This window comes from Hydra vulgaris, chromosome 02, assembly GCF_038396675.1.
Source record: "Hydra vulgaris chromosome 02, alternate assembly HydraT2T_AEP".
In the NCBI taxonomy this organism is placed as follows: domain Eukaryota; kingdom Metazoa; phylum Cnidaria; class Hydrozoa; order Anthoathecata; family Hydridae; genus Hydra; species Hydra vulgaris.
In genome coordinates this window covers 58287983-58311649 of record NC_088921.1, presented here as the reverse complement: position 1 = coordinate 58311649, position 23667 = coordinate 58287983, and the positions used below count along the sequence as shown (strand labels likewise).

The window sequence follows — 23667 nt, the reverse complement described above, 5'->3', positions numbered from 1 at the left end:
AAATTTTATATTGTTCCATTTATTGTATATTATATGTCACTGTGATGCTTTATCAAAATAAAACATAAAATAGAAATGTAGCATAAGACAAGTGTGCAATAGATTGTGAAGGTTGTGCAATAGATTGTGAAGTTTTCACGATACCTTGGAATGATCTCGTAGTAATTTGTTTTTTGCCTAAAAAATTTACAAAATTTTATTGATTACCTTTTATGTCTTTATATCTCACTTTGTTTATAGTCAAAATAACCAAGGTTCCCAGACAATCATTTTCAAACCATTTGCAACACTTATTCTATAGAGACTTCAACATTGAACAGCAAGATGTGGCAATTATATCAAGATGGGTGCAAATGGCGGTTTATTTCATTAAAATTTTTTCTCTAGGTTGCACATACTTTACATATGGCAAGATGATAAGCAGCAAATCTGTCAGAGATTGTGTTTAAATTTTTTGAAATTGAGTTATGAGATTTATTATAGCTGCACAAGTGATTATCAGATAAGAGTCAAATGATTAATTATGTTACATATATGGTTTTTATAATCATTAATTTCACTAGGTAAATGGTCCCGAGTGTTGACTAAGCATTTATCTTTAGTCTATAAATGCACTCTATTTTTTAGAATAAATTAAAATATATATATAAAATTTTCTCTTGCTCTTTTCTTTTAAGAACATTGAGCACTCTATTTTGTAGAATACATTTAAAATTATATATATATATATAAATATATAAATATATAAATATATAAATATATATATATATACATATATATATATATATATATATATATATATATATATATATATATATATATATATATATATATATATAATATATATATATATATATATATATATATATCTATATATATACACATATTGCATGTATAGATAACCTGTTTGACATCATATTAAAATAGCCTACTAAGGGGGCTTCATGTACTGAAGCATCGTCTGACTAGATAGATAGATGCAAGATGTGCCACTACATCACCTAAGGATTTGGGTTGGGTCAGCAGTTTTCTTTTTAATAAATTTTTTTTTTTTTGAAAAAGTCTTTTGGAATAAAGTTTTCAACCAAAAAAAGTTGAAAAATGTATATCTATACAGGCTATAATAGATATAAAAATATCATTTATCATTTAATAGAAATTCTGGTAAATGTTGCTTACTTATCATATTTTAATACAAATTATATCAAATGGGATTTTGGCACTGCCCAAATGTCAAAGACAGTTCAAAGTAAAACCCTTTGTTCAGAGCATTTTCAGCATGCTGAATAACAGCTGTTTGGTTATATTTACCTGGTCCATACCATATATCATAGCTACAGCAGCTAAGATCTGTTAAAAAGAAAGGTGAAGTCTGAAAATACTTGAAAGTTATCTTAGTATCCATTCAACAACAATTTAACATGAAATCAACAATTTAATTTTTTATATCAATTAAGTGAATAAGAAATTTAGCATCTAAAAATCACATCAAAATAAAGACCAACTGTACTAGTTATAAAAAACTTCAAATCATATCTTAAAGGAATTTTTTTTTACTCAACTCTAAAACAAGCTTTAAAAATGTGACACAGAATTTTAGTACAAAACTTAGTTTTGTAAAATGCTAGTTTTGCATAATTATGCCATCAATGTGTTGTAATGAAAGTTGTCTTTTAGACTTAGCAATTTTTTAAATTTACGGTTTTTATTTAAATATCTAGATTTATAGTATTTCACATTTATCAAACTTTGTACAACAAAAGCAGTTTTTTTAATTTTTCTAGAACTATTTTTCCTTTTTAATAGAAATTAATTTATTTTTTAGATAGTTTCATAGTAAATGCAGATGAATCATTATGGCCCAGTTTATTTGGTTGTTACTTTATGGGAATTTCTCCAGAAGATAATGACAGCAGGAATGAAACTGCAGAAAATCAACAAAATGATGATGACATGTTGTTTTATGTTCAATCCAAGTATAATCAACCTGGAAATGAAGTATGTTTAAACATTAATTAAAACGTAAATCTTAAAAAACAAGGTTTACGTATAATCAAGTTAATTGCAGTACCGCAACCAACTTGTTTCTGGGCTAGTGCTGTGGTTGTTGGGAATGCAAGTTTTGGTGAAAATTAAAAAATCGGAATTTGGAATTCGAAATTAAATTTTTTAATGTCTATAAAATAATAAAAATAACTTATTTGAGATAAATCATTGTTATTTATTGCATAAAAAATACTTTCTTTAAAAATAAAAATGGAACATAAAATTACGCCAAATTCAATTAGTACAGAAACATTCTAATATGGTATATCATTTAATGATAACAAATATAAAATTATTGTTTTATTTGCCTAAAATATGCCTTGAGGAAACAGAGATCACTTATAGCTATGTTTCCGAATCTTGTTCGAATTTTTGTATAAAAGTTACCAGCAATTGAGAAGGCTCTCTCAGACTCCACGCTCAATGGCGGAATCAAAATCAAATGTGAGTAGACAGACTTTAATATTTTGCCACGAACGCCGTTCTCTTCAAAGAATTTCATTTCAGATTTAATTTTTGAAATTAAGCTCCTATTTATTATTTGTTGAGTTAAGTTAGACGTTATGCTGGACAATAAATTCAATTGTATTTTGTTCTCCAACTTTGGCATTAATGTTAAGGGCTTAGTTTGTTCTTCCAACATCACTTCTATCACATCGTCAGCCTCTGACTGTTCGTCTAAGGAAGTTTCCATGTTAGTGTTAAATATTAATCTTTGTGCAAAGTTTTCAATAACTTTGGTTATTGTTTTTTTCAATGGTCTAGTGAAAGATGCGTGAATCTCACTTTTTCTGCCATTGTGTAAATATTGAAGAGTTCCCAACATATTAGTTTGTCTTTGGCTTATTCGGTCTTCTAATTTCTTCTTTAATTTTAATGAAAGTTCATCAGATCCGAAATTCTCAAGCATAAAAGAAAATACTGCATCAGCAGAAAGCAGATTTGCATCTTCTTGACAAAGGGCTTCAACAGTAAGCTTCACTGGGAGAAGTGCAGAGATAATGTTTTTAATTGACAAAATTTCAGCATCTAGAATAACAATATCAGATGCAATGTCAACCAATGCTTTTCTAACACAGCTTTTTAGCTTGTTAAACCTTTCAAGCATTTTGACTAAGCTATTCCATCTAGTTCTAGTGTCCATAATAAGTTTCAACTGTTTTCCAAATTCTTGTTTCACGTATACTTAAAAAATATCATTTGATGTTCTTGAAAAACGAAATTTCTTTACAATCGAACAAACTCTTTTGATGAGAATACTAAATCCAAATTCTTCAGTCTCAACAAGCTCAGCTTCATTATAAGTTTGTTCAATCAAGCCGACATTTTCATCTTTAATGTATTCCTCATCCGATTCATCTAATTCACTCACTTGATCTTCTACACTAACATTTTCTGTATATGTGTGAGCCACCAATTCAGTTGTATTCGAATTATTATACAGGACATCAATTACAGCTAAATGTATCGCATGTGCGAAGCACAACTGCTGATTACATGGCAAAAGTCGTCCAACTTTTTGCATCACAGCTGCCCCATCAGTCCTTCAACAGGTACTAAACCTAAATTCCAAAACTGTTTCTTGCCATGAACATTCACATTTAAATAACATTGGTTTCGTGAAGATGTACATTCATCCAGAGTTAAGCAAAATCTTGTTCCATCTTCTTTTAAATTTATGAAATCCTGCATCATTTTAGCCCGCATTTTTTGCGCGTATTTTAAAACCATTTTGCAAATTGAGTTAGGTGATTTTGGTAATACATAATCTCTAGCGCCTCTAGTCAAAAACAAATTTCTCAAATCAACAGACGTACAGAAAACTTTGAATGGCATATTATCTAAGGCACACATTCGTGATACGATTGCAGAAAGTGATCTTTTCATCTTTTTTGTTGAATAAATAGTTTGTAATCATCATTTTTGGTGTGCTGCTTTCTGAACCTTTATCTTGCATGACATCCCGTTTTAATACATTAATATTGCGTATTCTTAAATGCGTGTGCTGTGGTGTTGTCGTTGAACCAGCGGTTTTTACTATTTCATAACATATTTTACATTTTGCTGTTAGTTTTTTTGATCCTCTTAAAAAATAAATCCAAACAGAATTTTGATTTTTACATTGCTTTGTGTATTCCGAATAACTTTCCTTTGAAGACATTTTAGGATGTACTGTTGATAATAGTTTAACTTAATAAACAAAACAAAATTAAAATGAAATAGTTATCAAATAATGTTGTTAAATTAAATCTGCTATTATTCCTGCTATTATTTACTTACCTATTTAAAAAATATTTATCCAAATAATTCAATTCACACCGTACTCCAATAAGCAAATCTCAACACTGTTGAAAATTGTAAATTATAAGAACATGAGGTTATACCAAATAATAAAATTATTACATGTGGATATGAAATGAAGACATGAAACCGTTAATTGCCATTTAGGAATGTTTTCTCTATGTCAACTTGTATTATGCAGGATAACTGTAATTTACAATTGTTTTCTTAATTTCTTCATATCGAATTAGAATGTAGAATATTTATATGTACAGATCTACAAACACAATTTAAAAGTTGGAGAGCAGGAAAAAATAAATTTTAATTTCGGAATTCGCTGGAAAAATTTTCGGAATTCGAAACTATATTACCAAAACGAATTCCGGAATTCTCGAGTTTTGAATTTTAAGATGCAATCCCTATGTGATTAGAATTGAATTTAGTACTTTTTCACTTAAGAAACAAATGGCCTTTTTTTTTGGTTTTCAATCAATTTTATTATTTAATAAAGATTATTATATTTTAATAATTCATGAAATAAATTTTTATAAGTTTTTTTTAATTTTTATTTAAATTTAAATTTTATTTTAACTTTTTTTTAGATAAAAGTTTTCAGAAAGACATCAAAAAATTTACCTGGGTAAAAATGTTTGTGATTGTAAAAAAACTATTTTGGTTTTATTTTTTTTACAACCATATTAAATTTTTTATACAGGTTAGGTGATCCACACATAAATTGGATGGAAAGTGTTTATTTAAACATGATAATGCATGATATGGAGTACACTTTAACATGTGCAATTTGCACCCGTCTTCCCACCAATGAATTAAAAGTTTTGTATAAGACAAGTCTTGTAGGCTATTTTTAATTTACATTAAATTGTGTTTTATAAATTTCTTGTGTTATTTATTTATTTTATTTTATTATTTTCAAAAATAAGAATTATGTTAAAATCAGGGCTGTATATAATGTTTTATAATAACATTATATACAGCCCTGATTTTAGTAAGTAGCATTAAATTGCGTTATAAAAAGATCTGGTTTTATCAGTATTGATATTATTGCTTAAAAATGTAATGATAGATTTCAGACAAAGGTCAAATGTTTAGGAAATAGGTGAATAATTAATAGATACTTTTTATCACCCAACAGTTAATTGCTATAACAACATTTTGTGTCAAAATTTTTTTTATAATATCAAATAACTGAATAATACATAATCCAGGAGTTATAAATACTTTATTGATATTATAATTAACATATAACAAGATTTATTTTAAATAAAAATATGCCTGATAACTTGTAAATTTAGAAATTCTTTAAGTTTTAAAGTTCTTTAAGTGTTTCACCTTTTTTTTTCGATTATTCACCTCCCCAAGGCCCGAGGGGGGCCACTACAGGAGGCTACCTTTTTTTTTTTGTGTGTGTGTGTTTTTTTTTTCTTTTAGTTGTTATTCGTGGTGCAACCCTCTCTCAACTCTTTAACTCTGAAACACGAACCTGGGCTTTGGTAATTTGTATATATTAAAGCGATATACATGTTACCTATACACAATATTATAAGATCTGGAACATAATATTATGAACACAATATTATGACCTGAAATATAATAACAAAATAGCAATAATTAAACCTGGAGCACAATAACAATTTGAACACTTGCCTATTTTTTTTGCTTTGACAAAAATTTTTTAACCCTTTCATTCCCATGTTTTATGTTTGGTCAAAAAAATCATGAGATGCAATTTATAAGTTATTAATGGCCTATATTGCAATTTTCTTAAAATTCACACTGGTAGTTTTTTCAGTAGGATTCTGTTTGGCACCATTGGGTTCGGCGCTAAATAGAACCATAAGTTTAAATAACTATACACTTACAAACACACCATATGGTTAAAACTGCAATTAAAAACAAATGTTATGACAATCACAAACACATTTGTTTGATTAATTGTGTCAATAATGAGGCACAACTGTTATATCGGCATTGGATGAGAGTTCAAATCCTACTAATGGATAATTTTTTTTCATGTTATGTTTGCTTTGTAGACATTAAAAAAATATCAAAGTTTCAAATTTTAAAATAATTAAGTTTTGAAATAATTAAGCTTGGATTAAATAACTTTAAAACTTTGATTTCTTTTAAATTCTTTGCTGTGAAACACTTTTAAATTAAAATAAAAACATTTATTTTCTGCTTTTATTTTTTCTTGTTTATTTTTTATTCCTTTTATCACTCATTAAGATTTTTATTTTTTTAGTTTATTTTTGCATTTTTTTTTTAGTTTTTATTTCTTTATCCAGTTCTTATAGTTTGTATATTTTTAATTTTAATTTTTTACGTTAGTTTATTTAGCATATTTTTAAATGTGCAAACTTAAAACACGCAAAGAGCTGTGGCCAAGTTGTCAAAACAAAATAATATATGCATGATCATATAAAGTGTGCAACTGTGCTGGGTTCCTAAGAAGGCTTGGATGTTGTCTTAGTTGATTATTGTTATTTTATAATATTAACCAATAATTAAATAATTATTAAAAAATAAATAAGTGTTGAATGTCTCATACAAAATTATCAGTATAGGCTCACAATAATGAATGCTTTTGCCATTTGTAAGCTGAGTCAAGCATGTGTTATACTTGATAAGACAATTTTTTTTTGTAATGCATAGACAAGGCACAGCATTTAATATATTGCATTTAAAAATGAGCCTGATACACACGACTGTGCTGCATTGGTTCAGCTTTGGCTAGAAAATGTCCAACACAATGATTGCGCACACTCGTTTTAGGGTCAAAATGATTGCAATTTTTTTTTTAGTTGAGGAGGTTTGCATTGAGTGAACTGGCTTCAACTGATCAATTTTTCACATCTGATGATTCAATAAATTCCAGGTTCAGCTTCTAGGGTTCTTTTCTTCCAAATTCTTTTCTTCAATTGAATAACCATTGACAACTTGGATCAAACAAAACAATAAACCCCTACTATATTTTGGTTGTAGTCTTTAATAATAGCTGAGCAAAGTATGCTCGTGTGTGAGTGCTTTTTCAGTTACCAGCCCCCTGCCCAGCTTTCTTGAGTTTTTTTTTTTCCATTTTCAGTGGATACCCTCTCAGATGATTTAATCGAACAATTTCAGTTTACAGAATACTCTGACGTTTAAGAAGTAGATGACACTCTTAATATATTAAAGGGATCCCAAACCTCCGAGACATGTTGTGTTAATATTAAAGATAAAAAAGATAAAAAAAAAATGTTTGGGCTAAATTTTTGTGATTAAAACAAAAGAATAAATAAATACCAAAAAAAACTAACTTTTTTATTTTAGTTGAAGCTTGTCTTCTTCGTTTTATTGTAGGCCTAAAAGTCAGCATAATATAGGCTGCAATCGATAGTCTTGATAATTTATTCAAGCATGTTTTTTTCCTAAGAGTTTCAGTACATTACGTTATTGATTTTTTTTGTTTGTGTAAGAGATCAATTATGTAAACAAACAAAAAAGTCAATGACATTATGTACTAAAACTCTTAGGAATAAAATGCGCTTGAATAAATTATCAAGTCTGTAGATAGCAGCGTCTATTGTGCTGACTTTTAGGCCTACAATAAAAAATGGAGAAGGTGAGCTTCGACTAAAATAAAAAAGTTAATTTTTCTTGGTATTCATTTAGTCTTTAGTTTGAATCAAAAAAAATTTAGCCCAAACATTTTTTTTTATCATTCTCTTCAATATGAACACAATATATCTCAGAGGTTTAGGATCTTTTTAAAGAGTTATCAAAATACAATTAAAAGTTTTGAGAAATTTTTTTAAACTGCAAAATCACTTAGCTGAAACCCACAATTTGTTTGTACTTCAGTTGCCTTGCCATCATAGAATTAAAAATCATGTTTAATATTCGTAAGTTATTTTAGACTCCCTGTTTTTTGACTTCTTTAGAAAATATTGTCTCAGAGGATTCTTGCCCTTGTACAGGATAATTTATTCATCTAGGCTCAATTTCTCTTCTGGCTCAATTTTAGACAATTTTCCATTTTCTGGCTCAAAAAAATTGAGGCCTGGCAACAGTATCAGTGGTGACTAGACTGTACCACTCCTTATTCATTTGCAGTGCATCTGCAATCACAGTCTGTCATTTAAAATATAATAACAATTACAAGAATAATACAAACAAAATATAGTATGCACTCAATGGAGTTTAACTGTTGGTGTATTATCAGTGCTTTATGTACAATACATGCTCACAAAAATGTATATATATATATATATATATATATATATATATATATATATATATATATATATATATATATATATATATATAAATATATATATATATATATATATATATATATATATATATATATATATATATATATATATATATATATATGAATATATATATATATATATATATATATATATATATATATATATATATATATATATATATATATATATATATATATATATATATATATATATAATGGGTGGCCCAAGATAAATGGCAGAGGTAGTATTTTTATTATAACTTTGTAATTTGTTTAGCTAGAACAGGGAATTTTTTTTTAAAAGATTTATTATTAAATTCTCTATAAATCGTGCTTGATGGCTTTGTGTTATGGTTTTTAATTTTATTTGTAGATAATGAAATCTAAAGATTTGCAAAAGCTTGTACTTTCTAAATACCAAAATGGTGATGGTCTATCAAAAATATTTGCTGATATTAAGGGTGTCATTGAGTTTTGTACAATAAATCGGTGGTGTCAAATGATAAGAGAGACAGGCTCTATCAAGTTGAAATGTCCATCAGGTGGTCCAAGATCAGTTCGAACAAATGCAAACATTCAAAAAATCAGAAGTCATCTGAAACGTAAAAAGAGGATTTCATCTCGAAATTTAGCTAATGAACTCAATATCTCCAGAACCGGTGTTCAAAGAATACTTCAAAAGGATCTCAATTTGCAGGCATACAAACACAGAGTTGAGCCACTGCTTACAAATGGTCAAAAAGTCAAGAGAATTAAATTTGCAAATTGGATAAGAAACCATTTTCGAAAAGAACAAACACTGAAAATTCTGTTTTCAGATGAAAATTTTTTTGATTTAAATGGTATGTACAATGCCCAAAATGATCGCATATGGTCCACTAATCGTAATGAAGCTGACAAAGATGTTGGTATTAAACAGAAACAAAAATTCCCTCAAAAGGTAATAGTTTGGTTGGGAGCTTGTTCAAAAGGTGTTACACCACTGGTTATTTTGGACAAAGATACAGTAAATCATGACTGGTATATAAAAAAAGTGTTGCCAGTGGCCTTGAAATATGGAAATGAGATGTTTGGTGATGATTGGACATTTCAACAAGATGGAGCAACCTCACATACGCATCATTTAACTCAACAATGGCGTCATGATAATTTTCCTGCTTTTATTGACAAAAACCACTTGCCTCCTAATTCCCCTGATCTCAATCCTTTAGATTACTCAATATGGGATGAACTCGTTCACCAAATGAAATGGAATAAAGTTAAATCAAAATTAACATTAATTCAAGGACTTAAACAAGCTGTAAAAAACATTACAGTAAATGTAGCTTTAGAAAGTTGTACTAGTTGGACCAATTGCTTATATCGTATGTCAAAAAATAATGGAGACATTTACATTAAATAAATCATGTCATTTTGTAGAGAATTTAATAATCTTTTAAAAAAAAATTCACTTTTCTAGCTTAAAAAATAACAAAGTTATAATAAAAATACTACCTATCCCATTTATCTAGGGCCACCCGTTACGGGGCCTATTCTAGGAAAAAAATTTAGGCAGCGGTACCCCTTCGTTCCAGTGAAATTTAGCGGAAAATCAGTGTTTTTTCACACATAAAAAACAATATTTGCCTTAAAAAACATAAAAAAAAGGTCCTCAAATTTTAATATGGGCGGCAACCAAATACGGTTGACGCTGTCGAAAGCGGTCTAGAATAGCCCCTGATATATATATATATAATAATTATTAAATAATTAATATATGTTTTTTATTTAAAAATGTTGCTTATTTTTATTATCAGTATTTTTATTGTTGAATTTCGCTGTTCGCCAGAGTAAGAACCTAAGAGAATTTAAAACTAAACTAATGGATATTTTTAATTTTTAAATTTTATTTTATTCTGTGATAAATCTACTAATGTTTTAATATTATTTTATATTCTTAAGTAACAGTTAAATTTATTTATATTTTAACATATTAGGGCCCAATAGGATAACAGCTTAATTTATTGTGCTGATTTGGCATTACCTGTATAAATATTTTACAATAATAAATAGTATTTTATTAATTATTTTTCATATTATTTTATTTTTTAATTTATATTTTTTATATATTTTTTGATTTGAAATGTTTATTTTAGAAAGTGCATGCATCACATCACATGAGAAGGTAAACATTTTTTTCAAATATGTGAATGTGATGTTCCAAACTGACATAGTTTGTGCTTGATTCATAAAAGTTAACTTGGTCCTAATTTTTAATTAGGACTAAGTCTTCTGACAATTAAACTTGCATAAGATAATTATAAAGGTTTTTACCTGTTTACACATTTACTTAAAAACTGCATTATTTTGACTAAAACATAGCAGCATTATAGCTAACTCTTTCTTTTTCTTTTTCTTGATTTTCAACATTTTGTACAGATATTTAAATACGATTTTAAAAATCTATTGAGAAAATCAAAGATTGCAATTAAAATGCAAACCATGTAAGTCGCGATGTTTTTAAACTGTTTAAATACTACTGCAAATAAAATACCACCAATTTTAGGGAAATTTTGAGTTTTTAACAATTACGTTTTAGTTTTATTTTAACTTCAGGATGGATAGCAAAGGAGAGAGTTCAGATCTATCATATCCAAATATATTTTTCATAATTGATAGTTATGATGAGGTATTTCATTTAAATAAATGCATTTCAATCAGTTAATGTTTATGTTATATTTCAAATTTTAAATAAATCTCAGTTTTTTAAAATTTAAAATGAAATGTTTTTATACTAAATATTCTATATAGTTGTAAAATATGTTAATAACATATCTTTGCACATATCTTGTATATGTGCTAAGATATTAACATATGATATTTTACTCTTGATATGTGCAAAGATACTAAGATGTGCAATAGTTTGTTGGTCAATTGTTGTTAAAATTATTTAAAATTACACAGTTAACCAATTAGTTTTATCATTTCATTTTTATCAGTTAAATATAATCGGAGTTGATCATAATTATATAGAGTTGAACTTTTTTTAACCATAAATTTTATTAAACAATTTTAATTTTTTTTTTTTGTAAGGTTTTTGAGTCAATGTCTATTGAACAAGAAGAAATACTTTGTGTTGAACTTTCTGCAAAATATAAGGTAATTTACAAAAATATTTTTTACCATTCTTATTAAAGTTTATTGGTTTGCAATTTTACTGATAATGATTTTATTAATTTTTTTCCAAAAGGGTACAAAAGAGAACATAGTAATATTTCTTGGATCAGTTCGTCATGAGGCTTTGTTGATGACTTATGAGGCTAAAGTATGGTTTATTTACATATCATAAATATTTATTGTCTTTCACTTCATCATCATCATCATCATCATCATCATCATCATCATCATCATCATCATCATCATCATCATCATCATCATCATCATCATCATCATCATCATCATCATCATCATCATCTTCATCATCATCATCATCATCATCATCAGTATATGGTTCTTTGTTCTTTATTGCAACAAGGTCATCGGCTCACAGGATTTTAGATTATTGCCGTGCTGCTTAGTATTTTTTGATTTTTTTTTCAGTATTACCAATTAAAAAGATCTAAAATTTTAGATATGTTATTTTTGAAAAAAATTTTTGAGCAAAAACTGTAAATATAGGAGCCATTTTAAAAAATGAGTTGCGTTACCGAATGCATCATAAAAGAGGGTTTATGATTGGGGATCATAAAAATCGGGGTTTTTTTTATTCATTTTCTTTAAATCAAGCTATAAACTTAATAAATCCACATTTCTAAATTTTGACATTTTTCATATGATCATGATATTCATATGATCGTGACATTCATTTGATCAGTGGCATATTTATGTTTCTGAGTCAAGTTAACTTTATATAATATATTAGTTAAGAAATCTTGTACTTGGGTTTTCAAAAAAAAATGTTTAATAACATTTTTTCTAAATGTTTTTAAGAAAATTTTCTTTGCTAGATGTAATATTTACTAAATCGTATGTCTAAAAAATATGAACTTTGCTTTTGAAACAAAAAAGATTTTTTGGAAATTTGGTTTTAACTGTGAGGTGTTGCATTACCAAAACTACACAGGTTGCATTACCAAACTTACTAGTTTTTGCTTATAAATGAGTTTGAAAGGTCTATTTTTCAATAATTTTTAAGTTATTGAAATAGGTAAAACTTATTTACTTTTTTTTATCCAAAAAAAAAAAAAATTGATTCAAATAATAATTGTAAAATTGAACAGAAATTATTCAAAGTCTCAGAAGCGCGTTATAGGACTTTCAGGGTAAAGAAATGGACAATCAATTAAAGCAGGGGAAATTTTTTATTATAGAATATAAAACAATATATTGAACATTTTTGAAAATAAATTTAAATAAATAAAGCTTTTAATACAATAGTTAAATGTGCTCATTTTAAATACACAAATAATATTATTTTTGATTATTTTAGAATAAAAACTTTAAAAAAATCCTCTGACAACTTTTTGAAGACAAATTTAATAACGACAGTGACACTGAAGGCGATGAGGTTGTTGAGAGCGAGAGACCAAACAAAAATCCAAAGTAGTTATGAACCTACCAAAAAAAGTTCATTCAATCATTCATTTGCATATAATATAAGCACAAGTTACATCTTTAACAGTTTAAGCTGTTTAGAGGTTACCAGCTAACTTTTGTCAAATTGCTCAAATCTTCTAACTTTCTAGCCATAATAAAATCAGTAACCCTTACGGTACCCCCTATTTTTGTCAAAAATAAAAAAATGTTTTTTTAGCTTATTTCTATGTAAAACATTATAAAGTAATATATATTATTCGAATTAAAAAAAACAACATTAAACGAGTTGGTAAAAATTCATTTTAATGTAAATCTTTGAAAAAAAATGCAGCATAGCAACAGCTTCTTGAGGTTGAAGCAGCTGTCATTTCAAGCTAGAAACCTTGCATAATCAAGGTGTAAGAAGCTGGAAACCTTGCATAATCAAGGTGTAAAAAGTAATATTTAAGGTGGTTTTTAAAAAAATCAAGCTTTTATAAGTGGACAACCGTCCACTCATAAAAGCTTGATTTTTTTTAAAAAAATGCTTTTTTTTTTTTTTAACCTTATTTTATTCCTTCATCACTTGTGAATAGTCTCTGAAAATTTGGATTGAAAACAAAGTCTATTAAAAAAGATATTAGCTGTTATATTTAATACCTAAAAAATGTATCCTTAGAAACGCCCTTAGCAACCACATTTTGAGTTATTTTTATGTTAATAACTAGTCAAGTATCTTTTTTAATGGTAAAAGTTAATGTGAATTTATAACCTCATTTTGGTTATCCGCAGCTTAAAGTCATAAGTTATAAAAACAGCCTGCAAAAGTTGTTCCTAAATGTAAAAAGTGCTGTCAATTTTAAGACTTTTTGGGTATTTGTTTATATTGCAAATCCATTTGTATTGGTACCAAACCAATTGTATTTAAAATTAAGGCTAGGGGAATTAAAAGATTTATAAAAGAAAAAGAGAAAGAATGAATCAGCATCTTCACATCAAATTTGTCATATACAGTGATGACTAACAAAACAAAGAAAAAGATGATGAAATTAATATATCAAATACTGTTGATGTTGATGATTTTCTTATGACACAGTCTTCAGAATCTAATGTTGTGAAGCATACTAAACTTGGATAAATTGGATTATTTTATTTTACCTTTAAGATTTTTAATACTGTTATAGAAAAATTTGGGAAATGTTTTACTTGCAACAAAAGCATACCAATGATTGACAATTTGAAGTCTCGAAAGGGTTTTGCCCATTCTTTGAAAATACACTGTCAATATTGTTTAAACAGAGAGATATTTTTACCTCAAAACCCTGTGAATATATTAGTAAAAAGGAAGGTTTAAAAATAAAGGAGCCGTTTGAAATAAATATTAGAAGCATTATTGCCTAGAGAGATTGGTGTGGGGTATCGATGTTGAAATAACTTTCGAAAATTACTGATGTTATAACTTTCGAAATTCAGAAAATAGAAAGTCAACTCCAGAATATACAGAATAGTTTGCAAATCATCAATGCACTATTAACCACATTGGTTCTTTGGGTGCTATATCTGCCAAGCCAGTCAAAATATTCAATCGCTCAATTGAAAAAAGTAACTTAATTTATAATGAATACTTAGGAGATGGTGACACTTCCTCCTTTAAAGATGTAATTGAAAGTGATCCTTATAAAGATTTTAACATTAAGATCACAAAATTGGAATATATCGGCCATGTACAGAAGAGAATGAAGAGGCACTAGATTAGTAAGATTGTTAAGCCTTACAAAGGAACAAGCACACCGCTACATGAAAGAAGAAAGTTAACTAAATCTGTGATCAATTCTATGCAGAATTTCTATGGCCTAGCTATTAGAAACAATCTTGACAATTATGCTATGAAGAGGGCTCTAAGTATGTTATGAAAAAAACTGTTTGGGTGGATTTGATTCACGTATGTGCCCAAGAGACACTGAGACTTGGTGCAAATATCATTTAGACATAGTTCATGGTGAAAATACTTTAAAAGTTAGTTTCAAAATGTTGCAGTCTTCAACATTTTGAAACCAACTTTTACTGATTTATCTTCAGATGATTTACTAAAAAAATATCTCCATGGTAAAACTCAAAATGTCAACGAGGCACTCGACCAGATTATTTCGAGGTGCTGCCCAAAAATAGTAAAGGTTTTAGAGTCTTAGAGTCTCTTTCTGGGTAGAGTCTTAGATGTCTTAGAGTCTGCAGTTAATTCATCTGTTATTGAAGTTAATAAAGGTCTTAATGGAATCCTTTTTGTACTAAATAAATTTAAACTAACAGGATATGTTATGTCTATGATACTTAATGAAAAGAACAAAGAAACTATAAAGTGGTCTCTTCAAAAGTCCAGAATTAAGTTTTGCCTTGAATACAAGTCTTTAAAACATGATAACTTTAGACTCGTTTAAGCTTTTGATCTATTTTTTTTTTGTTTTGATTTTTCACATAATAAAAAAGGATCTGGATGAGGGAAGGATATTTAAAATAAAATAAGCACAGTACTTTTTTATGAAATTAGTGTTGGCCATTTGTCCACCAATTTTTCTATGTTTGTTTCAAATGTTGTAACCTTTGATATACTGTAAATAATAAAAAATGCTTCTCTCATCCGGATTAATATACCTCAATGAGTATATACACCAATTTTCAGCTATGATAAATATTTTGATTGCTAGCTTATCCCAAAAAATGCCAGTTTTTTCATTCATTTTTTAAATAATTGGGTAATTGAGACATTTTTTTTTTATGTTGGTTTTTTGTCACCTCCACAGAAAAGACTAAAACAACAATTTTTTACATGTAAAATAAGAGTTGTTTATTTGCAGTTTTTAAAATCGAATAATGTTATTTAGAATTGAATAGTGTTATTTGAAAAAAGTGCCTTAAAAACCGTATTTGTGTCAAAAAAAAGTATTAGAATTAACTGTATTTTTATCCATTATTGAATTTAGGGATGGATTTATTAGAATCGAATCTATTTTTGGGCACGCCAGTATAATCTTGACCTCCATGACCCAGTATAAGTATGGTTAAGATGTATACTAGAGATAAGATTATTTATTTAATGCCATCCATTCATCTTGAGATGAATGTTTTATGTTTATGTAAAAGAAGTTGATGTGCTTCTATTAAATATTAAAACGCCACTCTCACTAAAAATTTGAATAGATTACAAAATATTTATGCACCTTCAACGGCCATCTCACCATCGCCCATAAAATATTTATGCACCTTCAACGGCCATCTCACCAAGCCCATAAAATATTTATGCACATTCAACGGCCATCTCACCAAGCCCATAAAATTAAAAGAATAGCCATAGCTTTTATAGATAGGGGAAGACAAAGCAAGATATCAAATGTTTTAAAAAATCTTGGGTTTTTGTAAATCTTTGACCAATGAAAGAGTAATATTTTGTCAGTATGTTTGCATAAATACTTTAACAATATTAAAAAAACCAAAATTTGTATTTTAAAACACAAACTATGTACAGATTTGTTTCCATTTATTTTTAACTTTTTTGCCCCATGTCGTCCTACTCTTTTTTTTCAAAACTATTTATTGTTGTATAACTAACAGATTTTTTACGGTACCATACCTAATGATCTGATGCATATTACCAGAATCTGTTGCATGTTTCCAAAAAAATTTTTTTAATCTTTAAAATTCCTGGACCAAATAATATAGCAAATTTTTAAATATATACCATTTTCTATATCAAAGGTTATTTTTTTTTTTTTAATTTTGTTTTATTAAGGTGCTCTCAGAAATTTTAACTGTCTTATCATCAGAAGTCCTTAGCATCGCAAGGACTTCTGATGATAAGACAGTTAAAAGGTTAGTTGAAAAGTACTATTTTTACCACCATTAATACCACCAAGAAAAAAGAAAGGAAAAGCCTAGAACTAAAGATAAATCAATTAAGTGATAATGTTTGCTAATATCGTTCCGCTCCACTCTATGAATATATATATATATCTCTATATATATATATATATATATATATATATATATATATATATATATATGTATATATATATATATACATATATATATATATATAATATATATATATATATATATATATATATATATATACATTCACCTTACAGCTGACAATCCTAAAATTGTAGATTGCATGAGACATTTAATATTTTGATAAGTTTTAACAGTTTGTTAAACTTAATTGAATTTTTTATATTGCAAAAAAAGATTTAATCAGTCAACTTTGTTTTAAATCAGTAACCTAGCTAATTTATAATAAATTTTTTTAAACTAGTGTTTACAAGTAAGTGCATGCAAGTGCAATTTAACAAACTCAAAATACAATTTTTTTGGAAAAAATCTTCAGGGTTTTATCACAACCTTTTGGGTCTAAATTCAGTCTAAAATAGGAATCTATAGTCTATTGTTGTAAGTTGATGAAGCTCTTTAAATCTTTCATATATGACTGTAATGTTGGAATAAGACAGTAAATGTGAAGATATATATAATATAATACATGCATAAATATAGCATAATACATGCATAAACTTGTGTAAATATAACTTTATGTATATATATATATATATATATATATATATATATATATATATATATATATATATATATATATATATATATATATATGTTAGGGATGCAGAGTCCCAAAAAGACTCCAACTTTATAACTTTATCTTTTCATGGTCTCTGGTATCCAGAAACTCTAAACATGTTGGTTGATTAATGATCTGCTATAAAAAAAATATTTATGATATTTAATGACTTGGAACTTATTGTTTTAAGGCCCGGAGTCCCAGAGTCCACTATACCTAAGGACTCCAGATTCAAAAATTGATTGTTCTTCTGACCTATAAGTCTTGATTTTTTCCCTATTAATAGCCTTTAAGCTTTTATATATTTTTAAAGCTACTGGATACCAAAAACTAGAAAGAAGTAATCTTTTTGTGACTTTCAAATCTGGAGTCCTTTTTGGGACTCTGCATCCATGGTGTTTAGGTATAAAATATGAATATTATATATATATAAGTTATCAGTTTTATACACATAAATTATAAATATTGTATAAATACAAATTATGAATATTATATACATAAAATATAAATGCAATAAGAGCAAATTAAACTATAAAAAAACCTTATTACATCTTTGTACAAATATACAGAACCAAATTGATATAATTATTAAAACTATGCAAATTAGTCTGTGTTGTGATTGTTGAAGAAGATTGATTTTTAAACTTTAAAATGTTATTTTGATAACAAATCTTTAATGTCTGGCTCAAAGCATTAAAAAAGTACATGCCTTTTTTTAGAAAAATTTAAATAAGCTCTTTTAAATTTTTCTGAGAAATGACACGTTTTAGGGCTTCAGATGCTGACATCAATAGAACGAAGTATTTCAAAAGTATGATCCAGTAGCTTAAAAATATCCATCTTTTCCCTTAAAAAAAAAAAAAAAAATTTTTTAATCAACTTATGTTTTTAAAACTACTTTTTAAATAACTTTTAAAAATTTGAACTTTATAACAATCACAGAATATTTGAAAGTAATTTAAAGGGCACAATTTAGTTTTTTATGTTCCCCAGGAAGAGGGAAGATAAAAAAATTCAATTATCTCTTTATTTCAAGTCTTGTTTTTTTTAATATACTGCATACTACATTTTGTTTGATTGTGCGATAACAAAATTTTCACTACAATAAAATTACAGTTGCTGTAATTATCATAATTATAACTAACTTTTGGGACAAGTCTAAAAAACTAATTAATAATTTAAATACTAGGTAAAATAATCATGTTTTCCATGAATTTCTAGAAATAAAGAATAAAAAAAGCAAAGATTAAAGTATCAGAGAATTTCTTTGGTATAAGAGTGGATTTAATTAGGAATTGTCCATAAATTATGCAACACAAAATTTCACTAATAAACAAAACAAAAGAGATCAAAACGTTTTTTACGCAGATTCTTAAGTTAAAAAAAAGAAATCAAAACTTTTTCCTCCCAGATTTTTAAGTTAATTAAAATATCAAAATAGAGCATCTAGTTTAATGAAAACATTTATCTTTTTCATCATGTTTTGAAGGCTACTCCTGCAACTATACAACTAAAGAAAAAAAAAGTTGCTTCAACATTTAAAACTTAATTGAGCTAGCACACCCTGCACATTTGTTTGCAATTAATTCAGTGGTCAGGAATATATTTAAAAAACTTTTGTAATTTTTTAATTAACTTTATAGTTTTGATTAAACTTACCAAATAAATTGACTTAAGTAACATTTAAACAAAGCTATTATAAATATGGCAAAACTATTTAATGTCTTTTAATTTTATAATAAGCATCATTATCTTTTGAAGAAACAAAAGATTATAATGTTTAAAGAAACAAAAGATAATAACCAGTATATTAATAATAATAGTATTATAAGCATATAGTATATTATTAATAATATTAGTATAAACTGGTTAAAATCGTAATGTTTTAAGTGAAATTTTAAGTAGAAGTTGACTTACATCACTTAGATTAAGTAGAAATCGATGTACATCACTTTGATTTTAGTCAGGTCATACCCTTTAGGTATATCACAAATTGGTTTGTAAAGTTATATAAACTTTAAAATTGATTGTACTCAAAAAAATGTATACACTTTTAACTTAAAAAAAAGCACTTAACTTAAAATTTAAGTTAAGTGCTTTTTTTGTCTTAATCTTGTAAATAAAAATTAAGTAAAAGAATTTTACAACTTTATATACATGTGTAACTGTATAGGCTACTGATATATATTAGATTTCCATAAATTTACTTTCTAAAAATACAATTTTGTTTTAATACCAATATATTTTACTTCACTCACTAAAAAAATTATTAAAAAAAATAAAATTATTCAAGTTGCAAAACCGAACACGGAGTTGCAATAGCGAACAAAAAAGTTGCAATAATGAACAAGAGATGCTTTACTGAACAAGCGTGTTGCGATACAGATCATTTTAGTTGCATTACCGCACATCCATAAGATGATGATGATGATCGTCATGATCATTATTGTCATTGATCATTATGATCATTATGATCATATGATCATTATTGTCGCTATCATCATATTAATATCTTAATTGTAAATTTATTTTTTCGTTAGACAACTATTGGCACCAAGTTTGCTCAAAAGATGTCATGGATAAATCTTGGAGGATCAACAGATCATTTTGAATATATTCGGATGCGAGGACCATATGGAAAAGGATTTGCTGAGATGAGAATCGGATTATGTAAAAACAATTTAGTGGAGCACAATGGTATAAATAGACATAGAAACAAAGATGTAAACAATTCTTCTATGTGAGTATGATGTATGTTAGGGTGCAGTGAATTTTTTTAGCTAAAAGTCATTTAGCCTGGTTGTGCAAAGGTTGACTATTCATATCAGAAATACTCTATAACAATTTCAATGCTCTAGGAAATTATCGTGAGGTGCTCTCACTTTGGAAAACATTAAAAAATGCCCAAAAATTAACCTATGGACAATGGTTATAATAATTAAATTTTTTTTTACCTGGGTGTGCAAAAGGTGTATACTCTTATAAGTAATACTCTCTAAAAATTACTCTAAGTTGTTTTCTTGAGGTGCTCCAATGACTTTAAAATCCCCTAAAATCTATAAAAAGAAAGTTTTTAATAAATTACTAAAGAATCCTTTAAAACTTAAGATTTTAAGACAAATTTTTTTAATTTAATACTTTTTTTTGTGTTTTCTTTTTATGATTAGATCATGGCACTTGAAACAGAGTTGAAACTGTACAAAATGAAGAAACAATAACTTGCAATAATAACATATGCCCAACATTTAACATCAGTTTATGGATGAGAATAAATGCTCATCCATAAAATGTTTGAAATGTTTTGACAGCGGTGGCTAATTATATTACAGTTTATGAAACAACCATTACATAAGATGTGACTTTGAGGAGATATTTATTACTTAACCACTACACAAATAATGTTTACACATTACTTAGGCCTTACATTGTTGTATGCAAACTTTTTATTTTGCAGTCAATATTTTATTTTGTAGGTTTCTGTTTGGAGATATATTTGTAGTATTTTATTTTTTCATAAGTGTATTTTTTACAAACTCTATACCTGTTTTAGAACTTAATTTAATTAAAACCATATTAATGGCGGTATATTGTTTTCTTGAAGACTTAAATGTACCAACGATAGAAAGAGTTAAAAAGTTAATAGTGAAATACAATTGTAAAAAGGTTATTGCAATTGTATTTCACTATTAACTAAATTAAGATATTATTTTGTAAAAGTTTTAAGGTGTTGTAAGCATTTATTAAGCAGATTTCTAATCAAAGCATCAAAAGTACTGCTAATCAAAATAGTTTATTAGACTTGATTTTTTAAAATATTAGGCCTTAAAAATAATGTTTATAATAATATTTATAGCATTATATTAAATATTAAGCCTTAAATATTGATTTTGAAAATAGTAAAAATAAAACTGTTTGCCACACTGAAGGTAGATTAAAAATGTCTGTGAGCAATTTATATAAACTAGCAAACCGTATAAAAAAATTTTAAAAATGTCCATCTGAAGTCAAATTCAAATTTTTAATAAAGACATAGTAATGCAAATAAATCCACAATGGGAACAGCCCAAAGTGAAACAACATCCAAAAATTAAACATTTTATTTCAAATTTTTGGATGTTTTCAAAAATTTAAAATCTTTAAAAATTAAAAATATTAGGATTAAAATTTTAAAAAATAATAAAAATTTTATGTTTTTATTATTGTGAACCAAATTTTAAATTGATACAAACTGTGTATTGTTTAAATTTTAAACAATACACAGTTTGTATCAACATATTTTATTTGTATACAATATTTATTTTTATTTATTTGTCTGATTTATGGTTATAATAGGATTCAATTGATGCGCATCTATCCAGAGCTTTTTATGCAATTGGATAAGCAACTGAATATTGTGTTTTAAATTCAACTAAAGAAAGTTTGTTGTCAGATATTTTTGGAATAAAGTTGAAGGCTTTTAAATGCTATTAAAAATCCTTCTATTAAATCTTTTTTCAAAGAAGAAAAAAAAAGAGACCTTATTATTACAAACGATAAAAACAAAATTGTTTCTATAACTCACTCAGGTCCTTTAGGGAATGTCAGGCAGGTTCATCATTTATTAAAGTGTTTTTATCTAATGAATGATGGATTTAAAAGTAAATCTATAAATTAAATGTATGATTCATCTTTGTATCATTATAATTATGCAACTAATCTGTTTATCCCAAGAATTAATTATCAAAATGGAAGGAACAGAAACAAATGAATTACTCCTGAATTAAAACATAAAATAAGAACTCAAAACAATATATGGCTTGCTAATAAACATAATGGCTGGATTGACAAATCAACAAAAACTCAGTACAACAAGTTAAAAATTAGAATAAAAAATGATATCAACAACAATATTAAACAATTAGAAAGTACTATAGCTAGCAAGTTTAAATCAAATCCTAAATTGCTTTATAAATATATCAATGAGAAGAAATCAGTGAAAACTCAAATTCGAGCTTTGAAAATTGAAAATGGGGAAATCATAAATGATCAATTCGCTATAGCTACTGAACTAAATAAATATTTTCATTATGTGTATGTTAATAATAATGGTGCAAGCATTATTGAGTTTCATAACATGCCTTCAATTAATGACACAAAATGATGATTAAAACACTTGATTATCAACCGACCGATTTCAACTTAAAACAGTTGAAATCGGTCGGTTTTGATTTTGTTCATCCTTATGTTTTAAAAGAATGCAGCTCGTCAATATCATACCCATTATATTTAGTGTTCAAAAAATCAATGGAAACAGGTACCCTACCAGATATGTGGAAGAAGGCAAATGTAATGCCACTTTTTAAAAAAGGAAGCAAGTTAAAAGCATCTAACTACTCTCTCGTTAAATTCAATGCCATGTAAAGTGTTGGAAAGAATAATAGCTGATTGTATCATTCAACACCTCATAAAAAATAATTTACTTTCAAACAGCAACATGGTTTCATGAAAAGCAAGAGCTCTACAACAAATCTATTAGAATATCTAGATATTTTAACAGATGCCTTGCATAATGGAACACTGGTAGATGTATTGTACATTGACTTTAAAAATGCTTTTGATAGTGTTTCACATAAAAAGTTATTAACCTAGTTATTGACTTTTGGTATTTCTGGTAAACTTCTTAAGTGGATAGTCTGTTTCTTAGCTAATAGAAAACATGAGTGGTTTTAGGTGAAAGTGTGACAGATTGGGTTGATGTACTTAATGGTGTACCACAAGGGTCTGTTCTAGGTCCTCTCCTTTTTCTGGTATTTATAAATGATTTACCAGAAAATTTTATTAATTTTTATTTTATTTTTTATGAATCTCATTTACATGCTGATGATAATAAGATAATTGCAGCTATTTCTTCTCA

At 26.9% G+C, this 23667-nt stretch overlaps 1 protein-coding gene across 2 annotated transcripts in view; it reads left to right on the top strand.

Moving 5' to 3' along the window:
- Nucleotides 1-23667, top strand: part of LOC100201390 (uncharacterized protein KIAA0930 homolog) — a 32570-nt gene that overhangs the window by 2554 nt on the left and 6349 nt on the right. Inside the window, exons 2-9 of one of the 2 annotated variants that reach the window (XM_065791513.1) lie at nucleotides 1826-1998; nucleotides 4929-4966; nucleotides 5042-5180; nucleotides 10735-10763; nucleotides 11195-11267; nucleotides 11672-11737; nucleotides 11829-11903; nucleotides 20315-20514. In XM_065791513.1, the coding sequence (XP_065647585.1) occupies nucleotides 1826-1998; nucleotides 4929-4966; nucleotides 5042-5180; nucleotides 10735-10763; nucleotides 11195-11267; nucleotides 11672-11737; nucleotides 11829-11903; nucleotides 20315-20514 (793 nt within the window). The remainder of the gene's footprint in view (nucleotides 1-1825; nucleotides 1999-4928; nucleotides 4967-5041; nucleotides 5181-10734; nucleotides 10764-11194; nucleotides 11268-11671; nucleotides 11738-11828; nucleotides 11904-20314; nucleotides 20515-23667) is intronic. The other variant, XM_065791514.1, reaches the window with a different exon arrangement.